The following is a 25,344-nucleotide window of genomic DNA, read 5'->3' on the forward strand; positions in this document are numbered from 1 at the left end:
GGGTCCCCGGGACGTCGGACGGGGCGGGGCCTTCGGGGGCCGCGCCCTGAGACTCACCTGAGTAGACCGTGACTCACCTGCCCTCCGCCCGCCCTCCCTTCCCGGCTGCGGGCTCTTCCCGGAGTCGCCGCCCCTCCTGCCCGTCGGGGGTCCGCGCGCGCGCCCCGGGAAGGACTTCGGGGTGGTGGTGGTGGGGGCGTCCCGGGGCAGGCCACCTTGCGGGCGTGGGGGAGGCTCAGCCCCGAAGGCCGCCGCAGGCCGGGGCGAGCGGCGCGGAGGCCGCGGGAGGCGCCGGGAAGAGCGCGCGGAGGGAGGTGCCGGGAAGGGCGGGCGGGCGCGGCGCGGGGCGGGCCGGGGGCGGGGGCGCAGGGCGGCCCCATTTCCTCCTGGGAGCCGGACGGACGGGCGGGAGACAAAGCGGCGGCCGTCGGCTTGGCGCCTCCGGAGTCGTCCCGAGCTCTCTTCGCTCTCCCCCCCTCGCCCGCCGCAGGTAAGGCCTTCGTGCCTCCCCTCGGGGCGCGCGCGCGCGCGCGGGGTGGAAGGGAGGCCGGGGTCCCGGGTGACGGCGCCGCCCTTGGGGAGCGTCGGGCCGGGGCAAGGCTTTCCCGGAGCGGCCTGGGTCTGGGCCTGGGCGGGCGGGCGGAGCCCGACGCTCGGGAAGCCTCGGGAAAGTTTCTCCCTCTTCGGAAACTTTGTTCCCCGGGCGGGGCGCGCGCGTCTGCGCGCTCGCGCTCGCGGGGGCCGGGGCGCCGCGCCTCGGCCGAGCCTCTCCTACCCCCCTCCGTCCCCCGCACCCGCTGAGGGGCGACCCCCGGCCGGCATTCCGGCCGTGGGGTGTTTTATTTTCTTCCCCAGGGGTCGAGATGGTTCTCCGGGTTTGTGCCGGTCGCTCCCCTCCCCCCTCGCCGCCTGCTGCTGCAGCTCCGGGCGTCTGCTTGGCCAGAGGTCGGGGGAGCCGGCCTCCCCGGTCCCGACGCGCGCGGGGTGGGGTGGGGTGGGGTAGGGGACGACGACGGGAGCCGCGGCTGTCCTGGTCCTGTAAGGTGCGCCACGCCCGTGCGGCCGCGAGTTTGTTCGCCTTCACTTTGGAGACCTGCTCCCCTGCCCGGCACCGCCGCCCCGACCTGACTCTCTCAGTTTCCAGGAGTGTGGCGTTAGGGTTCTGGTTAACTGACCCGGTGGTGCGGATAAGTAGCCCAGGCTGGCCTGCAATACTTCCCTGCCCTCAGCTTCCCGAGGGCGGGCATGGCCAGTCGCTCGATGTCAGTGCCCCCCGTGCCCTCCTTTCAAAGGAACTCGTTAATTAATGTGTGCGGAACCTGGGGTTGGGAGAGGTAGGAATTGTTAACCGGGTGGGCAGCCTTGGTTTGCGAGCCGTGGCCATCCCTGGTCATTCAGTCAGCGCCTGGGTCAGATGGACGGTTGATAACCCTCTTCATAACATTTTTTTTTAAAAAAATGTGTGCGTTGTTGTATAGAGTTCACAATAATTTATAATGTAGACTCATGCACGCATCACTGTGTCTTTGTGATGGGTGTCTTTGGAGAGGATATTTTATGTTTAACTGGTTTCTTAAAGACTACACAGGTGGATGTTAACTTTAGGAAATGGAATGTGTTTTAGTTTACAAAAGGATTGAGGGGGGGAGGGGTAATCATTTCTCCTGCTCAGTCGTTTATACGTCCTGACTCTCAACTAAGTCAGAAAATAGGCTTTAAAATTCCTTTTTCTTTCAGGACCGGAAGCTTCTCTAGTGTCCTACCATTTATTTATTTATTTTTGCCCCCCTCAGACTGGCTCTCATTATGAAACCCAAGCTGGCTTAAGCTTCTTGAGTGTTGGGACTCAGACGTGTCCCATACATAACACCTGTCTGGGTCTTGTGTATAAATGCAAACAACAGAAACTTATTAATACGTGTGTGAGTCCGGGAGTTCGGGAAGGTGGTGGCTTTTTAATTGGGTGGAGCGTGCAGGAGTTGAAGTCATGTGGTCAGGAGGAAGCAGGGGAAAGGCATTAAAGGACTTGTTAAGCGTGGGGAATCTAATTAGTCTGTTTTTTTTTTTTTTTTTTTTACTTTTCACCTCCTCCCTTTCCAGCGAGTAAGTCTATCCTGAATACATTGGTTTTCCACCTCCGTTCCCGTCAGAAACATTGTCTATATTGATGAGAGATGAGGGGCGTCTTTTTTCCCCCCTAGTTGAGAATCACCGTCTTGTATCTTTCTCTCATGAGCCCCCTCTTCCCCCCTCCGTGGTGTTGGGGAAACAGACAAACCTAGAGCCTTGTGTGTGCTAGTCAGGTGATCTACCATGACCTTGCACAAACCCCCGACCTCTGCCGGCAACCTTAGCCGCTAACACCCAGCTCCTTGTTTTGGGCTGAGATGTCTCTCCTGAGCCCCGTGGGTCTCCTTGCGTATCTCTCCCGCCTTCTCAAACCACGTCTGAAGTGATACTTGATTCTGTTTCGGAGATCTAAGTCAGATGTGGAGAGCCAGAGTAGCTGGTGTGAATGAATGGTCTGGAATTCTCTTAGAAAGTCACATTACTGACAGCACAGGCAGCCCTGCTTGTTGGAGGTGGCGATGGTGAGTGTACTGGCCAAAAACTTGGACCAGAATAAAGGAACGGGGTCCTTGACAGGTGTAAGTGGCCTGAGCGTTGGCACAGTGTCTGGAGGCCTAGAGATGATCTTTGTATTACGAGCACTGAAGTAGGGAGTTGTCGTAAGGTGGTCAGAGAAGGCAAAGGCCGGGCCACAGGCGGCTGTGTTTAGATTTTGTTCTAAAGCTATAAGAAGCCATTGTGGGGCCTTCATGATCTGAGCAGCTTTTTATTTTTTTGTTGGTGCTCAGAGAAGATCTGAATTCTTGGCGTGCCTAAAAGCTGGGAGTTGAGTGCGGAAAGGTCACGTGGGTAAATAAAGTTTTTTTAAGCATTGAACTCACCGTTATGTCTCAAGATCTGGTGTAGCACGAATTCTGATTGGTCTTAATAATAAAAACTAGTAAAAACTCAAAGTCAGCCATGGGGGGGTGAGAGCAGAAAGATCAGAGCAGCATAGCTACAGAGTTCTCACCTCTACTTGGGCATCCTCAGATGCTACCTCACACTGCCCTGAGCTCCTGTCTCTTCCCCCCTTACATTCCTCTCCCCGCCCCTTCTGCCTCTACCTCCTTAGTGCTGGGATTAAAGATCTTCTAAATTCTAGCTTTTACTTAAAATTTCAAACCAGTTTCCTTCCATTAATTTTTTTTCCCCCAAGGTGAACGCTGATGTAGTAGCTCATACCGCAGAGGCAGAATTGAATTCAAAGCCAGCCTGGTGTACATAGGGAGTTCTAGGCCAGCTAAGGCCATATAGTAAGAGTCTGTGTTAGATGACATATGCTTTTCATAATTAAGTTCACACGCGCGCACACACAGACACACACACACAGACACACACACACACAGCGCTTTTGTGAATGGGTTCTCTCCTTTCACCATGTGGCTTGAGAATTTAACTCAGGTTGTCAGTCTTGTTAGTAAGTGCCATTTGGAAGCCTTTAATTTTTATTTTTGAGACAGTGTCTGATGTAGCCCACCTGGCTCTGTTTCTCTTTTTAAACTGGATCAGTCTCATGTAGTGCAGAGTGTACCACCACTGTGGCTAGCTAGTGGCTAGCTTTGCGCTCTGATCTTCAGGTAAGCTTTATTTGTTTAGATCATAAAACATCACGACAACTGAGCATTTCATTTCTGGTAGCAAACTTTGTACTGAGTTTTCTCAGTGACTTTTGGTTTGTATTATACTATAACTGATGTCCCTGTTTGCTATCCCTGCTGCAAAGTGAGCCTTGTAAACTTCTTCAAGGCAAGGCTCATCCCCTAACCTTTGCTTTGGTACCTGGCTAAGAGGGCAATTAGATGCTGCATTGAATGAAGGAGGGGAAAAAATCTTTCTGGAGTCTGGCTTATGGTTGGTATGATGACAGGTGAGGCAGCTGGTTACAACCAAATTGTTGTTTTGGGCAACTTGGGCTTTCTTCAGCTTTATCCGTTTTTCTTTCTGCCCAAGTCTCATCAGTGACAGAATCCCCTCTAGTGTTCATTTACATGCCTTTCTAGTCCCATTTTTTGCTTCCGCTCGTTTTACATTTTTTGTTTGTGGTGGACCACTCGTCGTATCTGAGTAAGCTGTTTAGGTAATGGTCCTCCTGCCTCGTCTCCCAAATGCTGGGATTACAAGTTTGCACCACCATGCTTGACTTGACTTTGCCTTCATCTTATTTGCCCCGTGGTTTTCCTTCCGGACCCTGTTACTTTTGCTTAGCCACCGACAAGCTTACTGTTTGTAGCCCCTGGGCTTCTCTTGGTGCTCAGTGCTCTGGTCTCTTGTACTGCCTCTGTAGTTGACTCTTTCTTTTATACTGTTTGGTAAATGTTTTCTGTGGATGACTTCCTCCAATCTGTCACTTCTCAAAAGCTGGGGGGGGGTCCCTAGGTTTTATCTTATTATTATTATTATTATTTTTTTTTTTTTTGAGGAGGTCTTGGGCCCACTATGTAGTCTGTCTGTCTTGCAACTCTCTAAGTAGACCAGGCTGGCCTCAAACTCAGATGCGCCTGCTTCTGTCTCCCGGCGACAGTACCAAAGGTGTGCACCACCACTTACAGGCTTTATCTTTAATTAGTAAGCCTTTTTGAAATGTACAGTTAGAGGAAAATGTTCAAATTACGATCACTGTCCAGGAGTTCATACAAACCGAGCACCACTAAGAAATAACCAACTGTTAGCACCCCGGGAATTCCCACTGTGAGTTGACTTTATTTGCCCTTCTGCTTCTGTGTTTGTTTTGAAATCAGGTCATACTGTGCTGCTCAGGGTGATTGAGCTCTTAAAGTTCTCAAAAGGAAAAGGAAAGCACCTTTAAAAAATTATGCATTTTAAGCTGGGTGATGGTGGAGCACACCTTCAGTCGAAGGATTTGGGAGCTCTGAGTTTGAGGCCAGCCAGGTCTACAGAGTGAGTTCCAGGATAGCCAGGGGAACACAGAGAAACTCTCAAAAAAACCAATCCCCCCCCAAACAAAACCACACTTTATTATTTCGTGTTTGTGCGCACCCGTGTGGTGGTCAGGCGACAGCTTGGGGAAGCTGATTCTCTTCCTCTAATACATGGGTCCCAGTGATCCAAGTGAGGTGGTTTGGCTTGGCGGCAGGTGCCTTTACCTGCTCTGCCATCCCGGCAGCTCAAAGTTTCCACTGAAACTTAGTGCTTTGTGATGTGCTGGTTAGTGTTATGCTGGGATCCAAGATCTTCTAAATTCTAGCTTTTACTTAAAATTTCAGACCAGTTTCCTTCCATTAATTTTTTTCCCCCAAGGTGAACGCTGATGCAGTAGCTCATACCGCAGAGGCAGAATTGAATTCAAAGCCAGCCTGGTGTACACAGGGAGTTCTAGGCCAGCTAAGGCTATATAGTAAGAGTCTGTCTTAGGTGACATATGTTTTTCATAGTTAAGTTTACACACACACACACACACACACACAGCTTTTGTGAATTGTTTCTCTCTTTTCACCATGTGGTTTGAGAATTTAACTCAGGTTGTCAGTCTTGTTAGTAAGTGCTATTTGGAAGCCTTTAATTTTTATTTTTTCAGACAGTGTCTGATGTAGCCCATAATGGTCTCACCTTGTTACATAGCTGCAGATGACCCTGAACTTGTGAAACTCTGGTCTCCATGACCTGAGGGCTGGAATTACAGGGTCCACTACCAGTTTATGTGATGTTGGGGATCAAACCCAGGGCATCCTGCGTGCTAGGTGGCCACCTAGTAACTGAGTTACACTCTTGGCTCCCAGACTGGTTCTCCGTAGTAAATTGTTCCCTGTCTTTTGTCCCTTACCCTGGGTCTTCTGCCGTTTTCATGGAATGCTTTGTTTATAATAAATGCCTCTGTACCCCGACCAAAAGCTGAATAACACCTTCCCACCATGGCAGAAAGAATGGAGAAACCCTCAAATTTGTACTGAAAAATGATACTGTTATTTCCTGTCCTCTGTTTACTTTAGAACTTTTATTTTTTAATTTTATGTGTATGCACCTGACTGTATACAGTCTGTGTGTCATATGTGTGCAGTGTCCACAGAGAGTTCAACAGGTGTTTGATCCCCTGGAATGAGAGTTATAGACAGTTGTGAGCCACCATGTGGGTGTAGGGAACCACTTGTGTTTCTGTAGTAAGATGCGCACAACATAACTTACCATTTAAACCTTGTGTGTGTGTGGAGTACAGGTGTGTGAGAGTGCTCATTGACTTTAAGTAAATACACGTTATTTTGCAGTCCTCTTATCTCTAGAGCTATTTTCATCTGTCCGAAACAAATTCTGTGCTCAGTAGTCTTGCATACACCCCTCTCCAGGCCTTGGCAGCTAACCACTGTTTGTCTCTTTGAATCTGACCATTTTGTGTGACCTTCCCTTTTCCTCTCTTTCTTTATTTAACTAAGTTTTTAAATCCTATGTGTATTGGTGGTTTGCCTGCATGGATGGATGTGTGTGCCTCATGTGTTTGGTGACCCATGGGCCGGAAGAGGGTGTGGTGTGGATTTCTGTTGGGAGCATAAAGGTCCTTGTGCTCACAGATAGCACTAGGGAAAACAGGAGTGTTCAACATTAAGGGCTGTCTTTTTGAAAGGAAAGGTTGTGTAACCTGTTTTCTGCCTTGGAATGCTGGGAAATGTGATCCTTGTGCTATCTGTAGGGCCAGGCCATACCAGGTTCCCACAAGCGGGCCCAGAGGTGGCTTATAGTTTAGGCAACCTTTGCACTATCTGTATGACCATGGACTCCCCCATGCACCCACGACCAGGACTTGAGAAATTTAACAGTCTAGGTGACTTTTGTGTTACCTGTATGCCTAGGGGCGCCTCCAAGCTCCCGTAACCGGTACCGGAGCTGGCCAGTAGCCCAAATGACCTCCGTGTTACCTATATGACCGAGACCCCACCAGATCCTTCCCTAGGCCCGTAAGGTAACACATGTAGCCTATTTCTCGAACCCATCTTCATGGAAGAAGTGACATGTACTTTGAGAAGAAGTTTTGATGCAATTGTGCCTCCTTGTGCACAAGCAATTGTGTTTTGCCAAGAAACTTTTATTCCAGATTGTAGTATACTTAAATATGCCTAGAGTAAACTACCTGGTGTTAGACTCTAGAAGTTTGAACCAGCTGGCTACTGAGTTGTGTTGAACCAGATTTCCTTCTTGCCCCATGTGGATTGTAACTCTGTTGACCCTGGTGGTCACAGAAACCCCCAAAGATTTCCCTGAAACTGGTGGAGTTAATGACCTCTGTGAGGTATCCTGTGGGTGTTGGGAATTGGACACCCAGGGCCTTACACATTCTCGACTAGAGCAATACCACTGGTCAAATCCTTATCCTGGACTTACTATTACTATTTTTTTTTGTGATGTGCTTGAGCTGTAATATATATATATGTATATATATATGTATATATATACACACTTTTGTCATTGCTGCTGTTTGTTTTTTGAGACGGTATTTCTAGCTATCCTGGAACTCCTTGTGTAGATCAGGCTGGTCCTAACTATCAGCTATCTGCCTCTGGCCCCTCTGTCTGCTAAAGAGTGAGTATGTATGTATGTATGTATGTATGTATGTTTGTATGTATGTTTGTTTGTATGCATTCTGCAGGGTAATCCCTTGCCAGAGAAGTGATTTGTAAATACTTTCTCTGGTTGCACTGGTTGTATTTTTACTTTCTGTTGATTGTGCTCCTTTGTTACGAAGTTTATAATTTTGATGATGTATAATATGTGTTTTTGTTTCCTCTGCTTTTGGTGTCATATCTAAGAAGTCATGAAATCCAAAGACTTTCCCTGGGGGTTTCCTTCCCGCACCTCTCAGCCAAATGATGAGGATATGGTAAGGGCAGACATTAACGTTATCCGGGCCACTTTACCTCTGCTCAGTGAGCGTTGAAGTTTAAAAATCTAATTGCATTTCCTATCCTTTTATTTTGAGACTTGTTTCTCTAACTCAGGCTGGCCTCAAACTCAGTGGCTATTCTACTGCCTCAGTTTCCCAAGTGCTGATAATATAGGCATGAACCCACCACACTTGGTTCAGTAATACATTTTTTAAAATAATCAACTTTAAAAGTATATTGAATATATATGGATACACTGCAAGAACAGAATTTTAAAAATATATTTTGTTTTACTTGTGTATATCTGTGTGAATGCATGCACACTCTGGTGTGTGTAGGTGCTCACATTGTCCAGAAGAAGGTGTCTAATCCTTTGGAGCTGGAGTAACAGGCATTTGTGAACTGCCCAATGTAGCAAGTGCTCTTAATTACTGAGCCATTGAGCCATTTTTGCAAACCCTTTGAATATAATTCCTTTTTTTTTTTCTGAGACAGGGTTTCTCTGTGGCTTTGGAGGCTGTCCTGGAACTAGCTCTTGCAGACCAGGCTGGTCTCCAACTCACAGAGATCCTCCTGCCTCTGCCTCCCGAGTGCTGGGGTTGAAGGCATGCGCCACCCTACCTTATAAGGGTAAACTAAACAATGGAGTTAGAGTTATGTAAAGAGGTATTTCTTGTTGCTAATTTGTCATAGATTTTATGTCTTCTATCTGATGAATTATGATCGCATGCTCTTTGGAGTTTTTAATCTTATGAGACTTGGCCTTACAGTTTGAACTTTGTCGTCTGTCTGATGAATAAGATGATTTATAAAGGGTGTTTATTTTAACTTCTGATGTGATAGAATGCTAATGTAGTCGTTTTTGCTATGCAGTGCCGGACAAGTTTATATTTCTGTCTGTATTAGGTGGCTTTTCTTAGGGGTGAATAAGGTTTATCATTTAAATATTATCATGTCGCTAACTCGCTTTCATTAAAACTCTGATAGTAACTATTAAGATAGCTGCTGTACTAGATGGTAAAACCCTTCAAGTCAGAGCGTTCGTTTTCATCTTTGTGTAAAGTTACTGGCTCAGGAGATAGTGTTGCTGCATAAGCATGTGGGCTTGAGATCTGATTCTTAGCACTCATCAAAAAGTGAGTACATCAGTACACACAACTTAGCAATAGCAAGACAGATAAGCATGCCTCACCATGCCTGACTACTTACATATCTGTAACTTTTTAATAAGAATTATATTCCCCCCCTTCTTGAGGGCAGTATCACTCTGGCTGTCCTGGAACTCACTCTGTAGACCGGACTGGCCTCAAACGCACAGGGATCCGCCTGCTTCTGCCTCTTGAGTGCTGGGACTAAAGGCGTGCGCCACCACTGCCTGTTGAATCCCTGTGTCTTAATGGCCTTCCTTTTAAATGAAGATCTACCCTTCCCCTTTGAAGACAAAGTGTCACTATGTAGTTCAGGCTGGCCTTGAACTCATAATCCTCCTGCCTCAGCCTTCCCAGTTGATTTTATTAGAGTGCTAGGGTTTATAGTCATTGTCTCCATGCTCTGTCTCACCAACTGGGTCCTAACAAACTCAGTCCATTCTCGTAAAAGTAACACCGAGGATCGAGAGGCACCATGATAACATTTAGTTACCTCCGTCCCTTAAATGGTGGCTTTTACAGTTCTTAAATCCCATCTCCCAGAAGAGAATAAAGAGAGAAATTAAGTGGGAGGGGAGAAAGGTGTTGGTTCATTATATTTGGGGAGGAATTCTATTTAGCTGGAGAAGAATTAGCATTAGCAGAAGTGTAGTAGTTAGTGGATGCTCTTGTTTCTTTATCTCCCTGATTAGATGCAGTGATTAGCAATAAGAATACAATTCCTCAGTGTCTGGAGGACAGGACCCTTGTTTCTCCACCTGGCAAGCTGTTCCTGTAACATGTACTTAGCTAGGAGGGTGGAGAGTTGCTGCTAAGGAAAGCTAAAATTGGGCAGAATGTATCCAGTTTCCATATGGTCCAAGTGTTTTCCTGGAAGTTTCAAGACTTTTTTTTTTCTCCCTGAGACAAGGTTTGTCTCTGTACCATTGGCTGTCCTAGAACTCTGTAGACCAGGACGGTCTTCAACTCAGATCTACCTGCCTTTGCCTCCCGAGTTTTGGGATTTAGGACATGTGGGTTCATCCCTGGCTCTAGGACTTTTAAAATTCAAGTGTTAGAAAGTAGTCAAACCAGATAATTTCTGCGGCTGTAATTGTCTAGGTGGTAGGATTATTGGTGTTTCCTACAACACTGTTTTCCTAACACTTTTTTCAGAACTTCCCTTTTAAAGTTGAGCAGTATTACACTGTAAGTGCGTACCGCGTTTTGTGTGTGTGGTACATGTGCGTGCATGATGTGTGTATAAGTGCAGGCCAGAGGACAACTTTTGGGATTTGGTTCTTGTCTTACACCTTTGTTTTGAGGGAGGTTCACTTTTTAAAAATTGCGTGTGGCTACCTGCATATCACATGGCTGTGGAGGTCAGAGAGCAAATTATGGGGATCTATTTTATCTCTACAGGGTGTGGGTTCTGAGAATTGAACCCTGATGATCAGGCTTGGTGGCAGTTGGTTTTACCCAATTAACCGTTTAGCTGGCGCGCGCTCTCTCTCTCTCTCTCTCTCTCTCTCTCTCTCTCTCTCTCTCTCTCTCTCTATATATATATATATATATATATATATATATATATATATATATATATATGGTAGCTTCCCTGGAGCTGTGGGTAGTGATTCATGTCCATGGGATTACAGACACATGGGATTACAGACACATTTCACCAATTCAACTAGGAATAGTCCATGGGATTACAGACACATGGGATTACATGGGATTACAGACACATTTCACCAATTCAACTAGGAATAGTCCCTTCCCTCCTCTCCCTTCCCCTTCTCTCCTCTCCCTTCCCTTCCCTTCCTTTCCCCTCCCCTCCCCAACCCCCCTCCCTTTTAACTCAACCACCTTAAATGAGATGCTGCTTCTCCTGCATCTTCTGAATCCTTTCTTCCTTGCGTTTGCCCTTCCCCTTTCCTACTGTCGAGACTTGGCTTTCCTTTCCAGGGTCTTTTTGTGGTCTTTGTCCCACTTTATCTTGGTGATGTCCACCTTGATGGGGTAGATGCCCACATGGGCCTTTTCTCAGTGTGGATGACACATTTCTTCCTGTTCACTTGGACCACTTTGCCAATCTGCTGGCCTTTGTAGTGTTCCTGGGCAACCTGAACTCCATCATCCTTTGGGATGGGTGTTTGCGGAACATCGTACTTCTCTCTCGGCTCTTTGGAAAGAGGGGAAGACGCCACCTTTCTCTGAATGAATGTGAGGAGCCGCGTGGAAATGCCCTTCACGGTTCTCGAGTCGGTCAGAAGTCACAAAGGGATTGAACTTCATTTTGGCAACTGTGATCCAGCGATGGCCACAAAAGGAAAGAGGTCTACGTGCCGAAATGATTTCTTGTTTTATTTGTGTGTGAGTGACCCTGAGTGCGTGTGCACTGCACGCAGGTGCCCACTGCAGCTGGAAGAGGACGTTGGCTACCCTATGACTGTGGTTACAGGTGGTAGTCAGCCACCTAATGCGGGTGTGCGCCCTAACCGCTGAGCCGTCTCTCCAGCCCCGACATCAGTTGATGTTGTGTGTATGTGGGTTTGGAGATAAAAGGGCCACTTGCAGAATTGATTCCCTCCTTCCGCCACGCGGGACTCCTGGAGGGCTACATTGTCTGTGACTCTGCCTATCTTTCCCAGAATCCCCTTGGACTCCTGGTCCTATCCATCTTGCTTCCCTACTGGCTAATGGTGCTTTATTGACATATACACAGGACTTCCCCATCATCTCGGGTCATGGGGGATTTGAACTCAGGTTACCAGGCTTGGTGACAAGCATCTTTACTTGCTGTGCCGCTGACTGCCCCCTGCATGTGACTTTCACTTCTGAGTGTTGGAAGTCAGATCGCAAGGCTTGTGGGTGAGGCAAGTGCTTTTACCCACTGCGCCATCTCCCTGAACTTTATATGCCACAGTCTTGATTATTAGTTCATTTGTTTAGGGACATTTGGGTTACTTAACAAGGTAAGCTTTGTCTTATAGCTCTAAGAGGTTTTAGATCAGGTTTGGTGGTGCACACCTTTAGTCCTAACACTCAGGAGACAGAAGCAGGTGGATCTCTGTGATTTCAAGGGCAGCCTGCTCTGCAGAGTGAGTTCCAGGACAGAGAAACCCTTGTCTTGAAAAACCAAGTTGGGGAGGGGGTGGGAAGGAGAAAGAATGGAATTGTGAAATTTACTGTAACTTTAATTTAGTTTTATTTACTTTATGTATATGAGTGTTTTACCTGCACGTATGTAGGTGTTCCATGTGTGTTCCTGGTACCATCAGAGGGCAGAAAAGAGGGAGTTGGATCTTCTGGATGGGAGTTACAGATGGTTGTAAATTGCCATGTGGGTGCTGGGAATTGAACCCAATCTTCTCTGTAAGCAACAAGTATTCTAAACCACATAGCATCCCCAATTTATAGAAAGACATTATAAAGTATTTAATTTAGTGTTGGAATTTTATGATGATAATTTTACTTATTTTTATTTTGTGTACATTGGTGTTTTGCCTGTATGTATGTCTGTGAGGGTGTCAGATCTTTTGGAGTTAGAGTTTTGAGCTGCCATGTGGGTGCTGGGAATTGAGCTCTGGTCCTCTGGAAGAACAGCCAGCTCTTAATGGCTGAGCCATCGCTCCAGCCTCCAATTTAATCTTAGTGTTATAATTTACTTCATTTCTGAATTGCTAATTTAAAGGCTATTTCTTTCCTGAATTACCTTATTTTGATTTTCTTCCACTATATAAAGCTGTGGGTTTTCCTTGTCTTTTTCTGAGGTCGTATTGTTAAACATTAGCAAAATAAGTGGAATATCCATTGTCATGAAAATGTTTTAATTGCTACGTGTGTTATTTTGTTAGTATTCGATAACCAGAACTGGGAAGTAGGGATAGCCCTTTCTGTGAAGTAGAAGGGGAGATGTATCTTGAGTCTTGAAAGAAAACGAGTAACTTTCCAGTTAAAAAAAAAAATCTGAAGGCTCTCTTGGCAGAGGCTCTGGAGGCCAGCTGTCCTCATGGGGTGGAGGCTGGGAAGGAAGTTGGCTGAGCGAGGTTTCCGCTTTATCTTATTGGTTCCTCTCAGAGAGGAGTGATCCAATGTCAGGGATAGCTAGAGCTGCTTGGAGAGTAGCTGGGAATGCAGATTCCTAGGTGACAACCCTGCCGTACACACTCTTTCTTTACGAGCAGCTCTGGGAATGGAGCCCAGGGTTCAGCTAGTGTCATTTAAGTGCTCTGTCATAAGCCGTGACACAGACTCACTGCACGCTCCAGACCAGAGGTAAGGCCTGGCTTAGAGTCTTCAGTGTGTAGTGCTGTCAGCCAGCCAGTGTTGACTGAGGTGGAAACTGGGAGGGAGAAAGAGGGGAAGGAAAAGAACGTAGAGTCTCCTTGTTAGGGACCTGGTTTGTGGGACTTTGGTCCGCAGACATGGGGGAGGCCATAGTAGTTGGTAGGGTAGGATTGAGAGAGTGGTGGGCTGGTGACTAAAAGTTTGAAGAATTCAGCTCTGCAGTTCAGTGCTTGGAGAGATCCTGTGGGAACGTGACTGTAAGGACATTTTCTGCTTTTCCTTAAGTAGTGAAAAAAGGATTTGCTTGTACTGTGTAGTTGGTCTCTTGAGTATCCTTCAAAGACCCAAGTGTGTGGGCGTGGTTGCACATGCCTTTAGTCTCAGCACTCAGGAGGTAAAGGCTGGAAGATAGATCTCTTGAGTTCTAGTTCAGCCAGGGTAGAAGCTTTAGAACAATGGTTCTCAACCTTCCTAATGCCTCGAACTTTTAATGCACTTCCTCATTTTGTGGTGACCCCCAACAATAAAATTATTTTCGTTGCTACTTCATGGCTGTAATTTTGTTACTGTTATGAATCACAGTGTGTTTTTGGAGATAGAGGTCTGCCAAAGGGATTGCAACTCACAGGTGAGGTCAAGAACCACTCCTTTAGTTTTTAGGTTTTTTTTTTTTTTGAGACAGGGTTTCTCTGTATTTTTTTGGAGGCTGTCCTGGAACTCACAGAGATCCGCCTGCCTCTGCCTCCTGAGTGCTGGGATTAAAAGCGTTCGGAACCACTCCTTTAGGAGATGGGACCGAGTGGGAAGTCTTTAACTCACTGGAGGCATGCCTTCCCAGGGGATTTATAGGACATTGTAACCCTGCTATTGTCCAATTGACTTTATCTCACCATGTTTTCCTTGATGTATTGGCATAGGCTCACTGTTGCCTGGAGTAGCGTTCTAGGAGGAGACACTCAAATATTTGCTGAATGCATACTGTTTAAATGGTTGATTGAATACTGTTGGATTTGGATTTTATCCTTTGCTTAATGCTTTTTGTGACTTGTATGCTTCCTGGCTTAATTTAGCTATTGCAAAACTTTGGTATCCTCAAGAAAATTATAAAAGGAAAGATATGTATAACTGGAGAATTTTTTAATGACTTTTTTGAAGACTAAGCCAAGAATTTTTTAAAATCACAATTCTGTATAAATCGCAACTAGAGTGACGTCTACTTTGTGTTATATGAGTACCTGATATAAAATATACACGATGGATGACTCATTCAATCTAATTACTCTTCTATAGCAGGTGATAAACTAGGTTTATTTTCTGTGTATAAGTTTTTCCTGTATGTATGTGTGTGCACCACCTGTGTCCCTGGTGTCTGCAGATGTCACAAGGCCTCAGATCCCCTGGACTCCAGTTTTGGATGATTGGGATCCTTTGTGTGGGTTTTAGGATCCGAATCCAGGTCCTCTGGGAGAATAGTCAGTGCCTGTTCCAGCTCCTGGGAAACTTGAAGCAAAATTTTATATTACTTTTGCTTATGTGAATGTGTGTGTGTGTGTGTGTGTGTGTGTCTGTGCTTGCATTAGTATTGTGTGTGTTTGGGGGGGTATGTGCTTGCATTAGTCTTATGTTAGTGTGTGTGTGTATCTCTCTGTCTGTCTGACTGTCTGTCTGTCTGGGCTTGCGTTAGTCCTCTGTGTGTGTGTGTGTGTGTGTCTGTGTGTGTGTGTGTCTGTCTGTCGGCCAGTCTGGGCTTGCGTTAGTCCTGTATGAGTGTGTGTGTGCGCGCGTGTGTGCGTGTGTGTGCGCGCGTGTGTGCCGCACTCTTGTAGGTGCCCACAGAGGCCAGAAGAGGGTGAGAAGTAGCATCCCTGGAACTTGAATTAGAGGTCATTGTGAGCTGTGCAGCCTGGATGTTGGGTCCTGAGCTCTTGGTCCTCTTCAAGAGCACTGCATTCTTCCCAGCTGTGTGGGAAACTTTCTCCTCTGTTAGACCCAACCAAGATGATGACACTGAAATTCTAATTAGGAATATTGACTGTAACTAAAATAATGTCTGTTTTGCTTATAAGGACTATCTCCATTTAAAACTTAAATATTTTCTTACTGCCCCTTAATCTAAAGTACTTTATAGTGAGAAAAAGGAAGACTGGGGTTTGGAGGTTTAGTCAAATAAAATCTGGTTTTCAGAGTGAGTTAATTGTAAGGATTACCTTGGTTCTTTTTGTTTTTTGTTTTTGGCAGTTACCAAGAGATTTGGGAGCTGAGGTTCCTACAGCTGTGTTAAGTCTGCTTAATGCAGATACAACCTGGCATACCTATGGCTGTACGCCGTAATCCACAATCCTGGATCTTGTGTAGTGTGACAGTTAATGTTGCTTTGGGTACTTTTAATTTCTAAATCTCCTGATTTACATTTAAATGAACCATCCTAACATTTCATTAACATAACCTTGCTGTTTAAAAAATTGGCATTGACTAGCATCCTAAGGACAGAAAAGCTTTGGAAGAGACACGTTTTAGGAATGATGTGACCATTCTGTTGTAAATGAACTTGTAATGTCTTGTGAGAATGTATATAGCTCTTTCCACAAAGAGGCAGCTTGCCAACAGTCAGCTCCCTTGGGTTCTGGTGGAATTGTGCTGTGTTTCCTTTCTTGCTTTTCTTTCACCCAGGCTGCTAGACATCTGAATTTGTAGCGATGTTTTGCTTTATAGACAAGGTCACTGTTTTTAAGGTAATGAAGACTGAATAACTGCGCTTTAACTTTTCATTTCGTTGCACTAAGTATAATTCCTCCTGGAAAAACTTAAGGTTGCTGTTTTTCATTAAGGCCGGCCAGCTCTAGCAGATTTTATAATAGATCTTGGAAAGGAGTGCTCTGTAAGTTAATTGGAAAACTGGAAGCTGCCAAGAACTTTAAAAGTTATTTGTTTAGCTCTTCTAAACAATACCATTAATTGTAAATAACCAGAAGAATATGACTAAGATTAAGGCAGGAATTTTTTTCCTGTTAGGCTTGTGAATATTTTTAAATGGGTTGCATAAATTCACTTCAGCTTACACTGCTTTGCCCTTTAGAAAGTACTTTGCCAGTACCTTACGGAATACAAAAATGTTTAAGTATTGTTACCTTAAAACTTAAAACGTGGAACACACATTAAGCTTGAGAAAACTAAGTTTAACAAAACAATTCAAAGGCTGTTAGAGTAACATAAGTCAGCAGTTCTCAACTAATGGGTCACAACCCTTTTGGGGGGAGACAAGTCACCATTTCACAAGGGCCACATATCAGATATTTACATTATGATTCACAGCAATAGCAACATTGCAGTTATGAAGTAGGAACAAAAATAATTTTATGGCTGGGAGCACCATAACACGAGGAAACTGTATCAAAGGGTTTCAGTGTTAGAAAGGTTGAGAACCAAAGAGATAAGTGGAAAGAGTACTAGAAAGACCCTATGGCTGCAGACACCACGTACCTTGTTTGCAAAGGTGCTGCTGAACTGGAAGCTTGCTCCCTGCTGGCTGCTTTTCATAGTGACGGAAGGCGCTATCTGTGTAGGCCAGCAGATGAGAAAGAGAAGGTATCATCTGTGGTCTTCATCGGACGTGAGCCTTACTGACTTCAATAACAACCTGCCAGGAAAGATGTGTTCTTGTACAGGCGTGGTGTGATTAGTGTAACGTGGAGTGTGGTATGAGGCACATTCCACTAGAGGAAACCCACGCACAGAACTGTAAACTCGGTTAGGAATATGGGTTGGGAAATTATAGGCATTAGTAGGGAGCTTGCTATATTTTAGTTAAGTTGATACAGTGTGTCAAAGGGCTTTTAAATGTCTTTGGGGGCTGGGGAGATGACTCAGTGATTAAGAATGCTTTTGCAGAGGACCCACATTTGTTTCCCACACCCAAATCAAATAGTTGGCATGCAACTTAAAAAGCCAAAGCCTCAGGCTTCCAAGGGTACACATACAGAAATGGATTTGTAGGAAGGAGGGGTTGGAAGGATAATTAGGGGATGGGAAGGAAGAATAATTAGAATGTGTTTTATACATGTGTGAAAATGTCAAAGAACAAATTTAATTAAAAACGATTTTAATTTTAAGACTCAAAGGATGTATAATATGGAACCTAACCTCTTTTCATTTTGCGTATGAGAAAGTTGAAGCTTCAGACAGGAGAAAATGACGTCTCCAAAGTGAGAAAATAAGTTAGTAGAAAAGCTAGTGTCAGAAACTGATGTTCCTTTGGAATATGCTTTTTGTAGATTGGTAGTTTTGTTTGAAACTTTCTCAATATTGGGTCATCAAAGGCCTAACTTGGATATGTAGTTTAATTTGCTATTGCTATGATATCACTTTAGTCAGGAATGAGTGTGTGTGTCTACTTGTGTTGGTGTGTGCCCCATGGTCTTTGTGTGAAAATCAGAGGACACAACTTTGAAGGACCCATTGGCTCTCCTTTTACCATGTGGGACCTGAGGGTTCAGTTGTGCTCATCAAACTGGCAGCATGGCGGGGTGTTTGATTAAAGATGTTGCTTGCACAAGGCAAAATAGGCCACGAATTTGAAAAAGAGAAATGGGGGTGGGTGAAGGTTTGGGGTGGGACGTAAAGCATGGGAGGGTTTGGAGAGTGTAGCAGGCCTTTCTTTGAACTGCCAGCTCCCAAATAATGACATGGAGACTTACTAACTATGAAAGCTTGGCCTTAGCTTAGGGTTGCTCCCTAAACTAACCTGTTTGTATTAATCTGTGTTTTGCCATGTGGCTTGTTATCTCTGCTCAGTACCTTGCACCCCTCTTCTTTGGAGTCTGGCTGCTGGATCCTGCCTCTCTCCAGAGTTACTGTCTCTGCCTGGAAGTCCCACCTACTCTCTCCTGCCTTGGCAGAGACACATCTTAACAATGTACAGAAAGAGGGAGGAAAGGAAAGAGAGAAATAATGTAATATAATCTCAAAAAAGTATAAAAAAAAAAGAGTGCCAGTCCTCCATATTTTCTCAAAAGCTTGATATTTTTCTAATCTAATTTGACACAATACATATTTACCTGGTGTCTATAAATTTAGTTATTGTATTCTGATTTTTATTCAGTGTTTGGAAGGTTGTGTTAAGGAATCTCTCTCTCTCTCTCTCTCTCTCTCTCTCTCTCTCTCTCTCTCTCTCTCTCTCTCTCTCTCTCTCTCCCCCCCCCCATTTTTCTGTACCTTTGGACCCTATCCTGGCACTCCCAGGCTGGTCTCCAACTCACCGAGATCTGATTGCCTCTGCTGGGACTAAAGGCGTGTGTCATCACTGTCTGGCTTAACGGGACTTTTTATTTCCAAAGTTGGTACTGTCTCATCCGAAAGAAACTCGGGTCAAGGCCCACTCTACGGCTCCTCCCAGCATGTCTTACCCCACCCTCTACCCTACGCCTTCCCAGCCCAGGGGCTAGGCTTGCTTTGCCTCCCAGCTTCTGATTGCTATGTAAATCAGCCGTTCTTTGGCCACTGACTGCTCTCCTGGGCTCCTCTCTTGGCTTCTTCCTAGGTCAGCTTGCCTTCTCTCCGCTCTCTTGCTCTCCCCATGCTCTCTCTTCTGCCATGGACGATCCCAGGTGCCTCTGGCTGTTTTTTCCCTTGTATCTACAATAAAGTCCTTCTCAATCATTCTTAGTAACATTCATGTCCTCATTTTCATTCAGATACTTGTCTAGTTTTATTCACCTGCTTGTGGCTTAATACTTTAAAGTCAAACAACCTTGAAATTATTTTCCTTATAAATAGAATTTTATTTCATTAAAAAAATCCTGCATTAGGCGGTCTGCTACTATTGTGGTTTTTTGATTCTTAAGCAAAGTCCGTTTTCAAGTGTCTATATATCTAGTAATCCTCAGTGTGTGTGGTTTGTCGCTCTTTAATTAGGGTGAATTTCCATGATGGAAGGCGATCTTCTTAGACACTCTTAAGAGCTGGAGACTTTGGGGAAGTTGTGGGTAACTGTTAAGCTTGGAGATTTCGAGTAGAAATGTGTATGACTTCTTAAATTCAGGCTGTAGTTGGTCAGCTGGGCATAGCTTTTGAGTTGGTATTTTTTGTAGGTCAGCTCTGTCCATCTCCCATCTGGAGAGGTCAGGGATCATTTTCATTGTGTGTTTATAGTCCACCTTTGTGTTGTGAAAGTAGCAGAGTCTTATTTTTATTTTCTTGGTTTTTCGAGATTGTTTCTCTACGGCTTTTTTTTTTTTTTTTTTTCGAGACAGGGTTTCTCTGTAGCTTTGGAGGCTGTCCTGGAACTAGCTCTTGTAGACCAGGCTGGCCTCGAACTCACAGAGATCTGCCTGCCTCTGCCTCCTGAGTGCTGGGATGAAAGGCGTGCACCACCAACGCCTGGCTAAAAGTAGTAGATCCTTAACTATCACACACAGCGCAGCTCATTCTTAACACATGGGAAGCCCTGGGACTCTGAAGTGCCCAAATCAGGAAAAAAATAAAAATCCAGGTTGTTTTGAGACCGGGTTTCATTCTGTAGCTCCAGCTGGCCTGAACTTCGTACCTAGGATGGCCTTGTGATGAGCCTCTTGCCTCGACCAAGTGTTGGTATTGCAGGCCTAGGCCACCATTTTCACCGTGTTAAAATGATTTAATTGGGGACTGGAGCACTTGCTTGGGTTTGGTTTCTGGTTTCCACATGTTTATCCAGTGCCAGGCTCTCTTCTGGCTTCACAGGCACTGTGCATGTATGTGGTGTGCATACTTACATAAGGGCAAAATAAAACGTAAAAATAAATCTTAAATTAATTTCACTGTAGGTGTGGTGGTTCACAGTTTTAATCTCAGCACCTCAAAGGCAGAGGCAGGTTGATCTCTGAGTTCCAGGCCAACACCAAGGCTACATAAAATAAAACCTTAAACATTTATATATATATATATATATATATATATATATATATATATATATATATATGTATATATATATATAAATAAATAAAACTGGTTTCCCTGTAACTATGAATGGTTCTAAATTCTCATTTAGGACTGGGTTTACTCAATCACAGGGTCTAGCCCTCTAATCCTGATAGGTTCTCTTATTTGTACTGAAACAGTCTCTGAAATGTTAGGAAACTAGGATCCACAGGGCAAATAGTTTCTCCTGAAATGTCTTATCCGTGACATTTGATGACATTTGCTTGAGCTGTTAGCAGTCTTTAACAACCTAGACCATCCCGTCTCTTACGGCTTACTGACTAGTGGACAAATAACCTTTAAAGACCAAAGTATATAGACTGGGCATAACATAAGCATAGGGAACAGATTCTCTGGAAAGTGCGTTTTGTGGTGTTAGATTAAGCAAGTCCACTTATTTTCATTCCCGTTATGTGATTCAGTGTTTTATTGATGCTTAGATAATTAAAGTGAAATGATGAAAATTTGTAAATTTAACACCAATTATTATGCTTTATTATAAAATCAGAATCCATTTTCAGATTTTGTGTCTTTGGGTTTCTTGACCTTTTCTTGATTTTTGTGGATTGTGGCTCACTATCGTTTGGTCTGATATTTACTTAACATTAGGCTGAAGTTATGTAGTTTTGGGATAAAGTACTACAGAGATCACTGGAGTTGGATCTGCAGTTGTGAGCTGCCTGATGTGAGTGCTGTTGACTGAACTTGGGTCCTCTGGAAGAGCAGTATGTGCTGGCTTTGAACTCAAGGACATCCACCTGCCTCTGCCTCCCAGGTGCTGTGTAAAAGGCTGTGACGTCACCATAGCAGTGTTTACTCTTAACTGCCGAGCCATCCCTATAGCCCCATGTTTTATCTTTCTTAGTGGATCGTGTCAGGTCTGGTGCCAGTTTGTCCTCTGTTACTGATGTCTTCATGGCTTGATTAAGGGTGTGCGTTCCATTTAATACTGCAAAGTTAGTGCTTTCTTCCTTTGTCATAAATACTCTGGGTTTTGACGACACTGTGTAGTTATTCAGTATTTCAGTTAGCACCTGCCTCCTTTTTTTTTCTTTTTTCTTTTTAAAGATCCTTCCTTAGGCCTTTGATCTCTACAGAAGCATAGGACCAGGCCAGGTGGAGGTCAGCCAGGCCAGCCCGGGCTACATAGTGGACCCTGTCTCAACCTTCTCCCATTAAAATTTTTTTTAATTGTGTGTGTGTGTGTCTGATGTGTCTGTTGTTTTGTGCATGTGGGTGCAAACTGCCTGTGGGGGGTCAGGCTGGATGCCCCTGGGTCTGGAGTTACAGGCAGTTGTGAATCGTATGAACTTGGGTCCTTTGCAAGAACAGTGCTCTTCTTAACTGTGGGGCTGACTCCAGCCAAATGGACCATTTATTACTGTGGTTGTTCCTAAACGGTGATTTCCCCAGTTTCTTACCTTTCAAAAGCTTTTGTTACTTTGTGACAGACTTTTATTCCTTAGCTTGATTGGTCTTTGATTTGTGATCTTTCTTCCTACACTTTCTGAGTGCTGGGATTAACAGGGTAAGCTATATATATGCTAGGCCTAAGTGGTGTTTTATTAAGTACATTACTCTGTATTTATTAGGTTCTTTTGTTTGGAAGAACTATCCCCGTAATTCATACTAATGTAGACTATACCATCTAGAAGATCACAATCTGTGTTATCTAATTAAATCTGTAGAAAAGCTTTTTGGGGAAAAAAAACCAGACACACACTGGTTGGTAATCTTCCTGTATAAATGATACAAGTTCAAAGTAGTTAAGATGATTAAGTGTGCTCTTGGATTTTGTTGTCCTCATTATATCATGTAAAGAGTTTAATTTTGTTAATTATGAAAATAACTTTTTTCCCCCTGAATGATTGTAGTTCTGTAAAATTAGAAAATAGAGTTAAGAGCCTGGTGGGTGGTGGTTCTGTGGATTGCCTGGAGCGGGAGTGGCTGTGAGCTGCCCAATGGGATCTTTGGCAGAAGCAGCCAGTGTTTTAGCTGCTGAGCCATTTCATTAGTGGACTGAGCCCCCCTCCGTCCGTCCGTCCGTCCCTCCCTTCCTCCTTTCTTCCTTCATTCTCCCCTACCCCCATTTGAGAGTCTCACTATGTAGTTCCAGCTGTATGGGAACTCACTCTCGACCAGGCTGGCCTTAAACTCACAGAGATCATCTGCCTCCTGAGTGTTGGGATTAAAGGCTTGCACCACCACCACATCTGCCTAGACTGACATTTCTTAATATATTGTGAATTTGGATTGGAAAATTTTGTCCTTGTTTTCAGTGACCACTTATAGGAATTTAGCATTTCCTTTTGTCATTAATATGTATAAAAGCCACCGTTTCCCGCCGTGCCTGCTTTGTAATCAGCAGGAACATCGTGCTTCTCATAGGTGTAGTAACGTAGAGCATGTCTTGAAAGAAAAACATGCATGACATGACCAGCATTACTGGGAAGTAGTTATCAGAGCTTGTGATCTGCATGGTAGGGTGCTTAAGGTACACTGCTTAGCTGCATGACTCTACTGATCACTTTTCTTTCTTTCAAGACAGGGTTTCTCTGTGTAGCCCTGGCTGTCCTGGAACTCACTCTGTAGACCAGGCTGGCCTTGGACTCAGATATTCCTGCCTCTGTGTGTTGGGATTAAACGTGTGCGCCAATACCCTCCGAATTACTGTAAACTTTAAAAAAAAGATTTATTAATTTATTAAGCATACAGTGTCCTGCCTGCCTGGATGCCTGTATGCCAGAAGAGGGCGCCAGATCTCATTTATAGATGGTTGGGCCACCATGTGGGTGCTGGGAATTGAACTCAGGACCTCTGGAAGAGCAGCCAGTGCTCTAGTCCTCTGAGCCATCTCTCCAGCCCCTACTGAAGACTTCTAATGTGACTTGTCTGACTTGAATTATTTCATAAATGTAAAACAGTACATACTATATTTTTGAGTACTTGGTGCCTGGATAAAGCATCTCTCATTACAAAAATATATTGATTACATATTGGAATATTTTGGATTAAATAAAGTATATTATTAAAATCCATTTTTTATGTTTTCATGGTGGCTACTAGAAAATTTGAAGATACACAAATGGCTTATATTATATTTTTATAGTGTATAGATTCTGTTAAATTGCTAAAGGTATCTGTGGCATAAAATAGGATTCACTTTCCATGTCATTAAACTCTGGTTAAATATGCAAAATGGGCTGGAGAGATGGCTCAGTGGTTGAGAGCGCTTTGTGTTTGCAGAGAATCTTGTTTCCATGTCCAGCACTGCGTGGTGGTTTACAACCATCCATGTAATTCTAGTTCTAGAGGAACTGGTGCCCTTTCTTGACCTCTTTGGGCTCCTGGCACACAAATGGTGCACAGACGCACATGCAGATTAAACCATCACTTAAACACATACAGCATACATTCTTAAATCTAAAACAACAGTGAAGTGAGGCATGCCTTCGGACACTGCAGTAGAAGGGAGGGAAAAATTAGTAGAATTTTTTTCTGTATTAGTTTCTGAAGAAATCCCCCCCCCTCCTTTTTTTTTTAAATCACAGTTTCACTATATAGTCTTGGCTGGCCTAGAACTCATTATGTAGAACAGCTTGGCTTCAAACTCATAGAGATTTGACTGCCTGTGCCTCTCCAGTGCTGGGATTAGAAGCATTCAGCATCAGACTTGGGCAGACATTTCTTTTAAAATACCCTTCCCTTTAGGGAGGGGGAAACGGACGGACGGACGGGGGGGGGGGGCGGCAGCGGGGGGCGGCACATGCCTTTGATCCCAGCACACTGGAGGCAGCAGCAGGCGGATCTCTGTGAGTTTGAGGCCAGCCTGGTCTACAGAGCGAGTTCCAGGACAGCCCGGGCTGTTACACAGAGAAACCCTGTCTCAGAAAAACAAACAAACAAACAAACAAGCAAACGAACAAAAATATCCTTCTTGTTAGCTTTCATGCTGCATCACCGTTGGACTGGGAAAACTGGAACTAGAAATATCTTGGTATCAGAGAAGCCAAAATTGGATGTCTGTGCTCAGGATTGTCCCTTAGTGTTTGTAAACATGAAATTGTTATGTATAAGAGGTCATTTGCAGGTTAGTTGCAATCATTTCATCTTGTGAATGCTGCTTTACTGATAGGAAAGTCTTTGTTAGAAGTAAGCATTTTTATGTTTGTTTGACCTTTGCCTGACTTTGACTTTTTGTTTCTTAGAAATGACTGCCGTCCACACTGGCAACATAAACTTCAAATGGGACCCCAAAAGTCTGGAGATCAGGACTCTGGCTGTTGAAAGACTATTGGAGCCTCTTGTTACACAGGTAAGGATTTGGAATCAATTTGCATAGTTGTTCTAACATTCTTTTGCAGTAGGCCAGGCTAGCAGACTCGTGACCAAGGGTGTTAGCTCAGTGTCTTAGTGAATTAGTTGAGTTTAGTTAGTCTGATAGTACTTAGATAATTTGACTTCATCACTAACTGAATGTCAGCACATATTTATTTAAAATTATTTATTTTCATTTTGCATTGGCGCATGTCTGTGTGAGGATGTTGGATCCTGAAGATACAGACAGTTGTGAGCTGCCATGTGGGTGCTGGGAATTGAACCCGGGTTCTCTGGAAGAGCAGCCAATGTTCTTAACCACTAAGCCATCTCTCCAGCCCCACATATTTTTATTTAATTCTTTTTGTTACCGTTTTTTTTGACACAGGGTTCTATATCACCAAGACTGGCCTCAAAGCTTCTTAGGTAGCTGTGACCAGACTTGAACTCTCCTACTCCCTGTCTTCACCTTGTAAATACTGCTTGGATTTTTGTCACCATGCCTGGCTTTAGTAAATTCTTAGTCTAGACCACAGCTGTTACCATTTTCTGAAGTCTTTTTTTAAAAAGTTTATTTATTTGTTATGTATACAGTGTTCTGTCTGCATGTATCCCTGCAGGCCAGAAGAGGGCACCAAACTGCATTATAGGTGGTTGTGAGCCACCATGTGGTTGCTGGGAGCTGAACTCGGGACATCTGGAAGAGCAGCCAGTGCTCT

The 25,344-nt window shown here is 44.4% G+C and overlaps 1 protein-coding gene and 1 pseudogene across 1 annotated transcript in view; one reads left to right on the forward strand and one right to left on the reverse strand.

Annotated features, from left to right (window-relative positions):
* Positions 1–361: 361 nt before the first annotated feature.
* Ctnna1 (catenin alpha 1) overlaps positions 362–25,344 on the forward strand; it is a 115,626-nt gene continuing 90,643 nt past the window's right edge. The window contains exons 1-2 of the mRNA XM_005065284.4: positions 362–490; positions 24,517–24,623. Coding sequence (XP_005065341.1) covers positions 24,519–24,623 — 105 coding nt within the window. The 5' untranslated portion in view covers positions 362–490; positions 24,517–24,518. The remainder of the gene's footprint in view (positions 491–24,516; positions 24,624–25,344) is intronic.
* LOC106022269 lies at positions 10,935–11,362 on the reverse strand (annotated as a pseudogene).

Source organism: Mesocricetus auratus, unplaced genomic scaffold (assembly GCF_017639785.1).
Source record: "Mesocricetus auratus isolate SY011 unplaced genomic scaffold, BCM_Maur_2.0 Super-Scaffold_100015, whole genome shotgun sequence".
Lineage (NCBI taxonomy): Eukaryota > Metazoa > Chordata > Mammalia > Rodentia > Cricetidae > Mesocricetus > Mesocricetus auratus.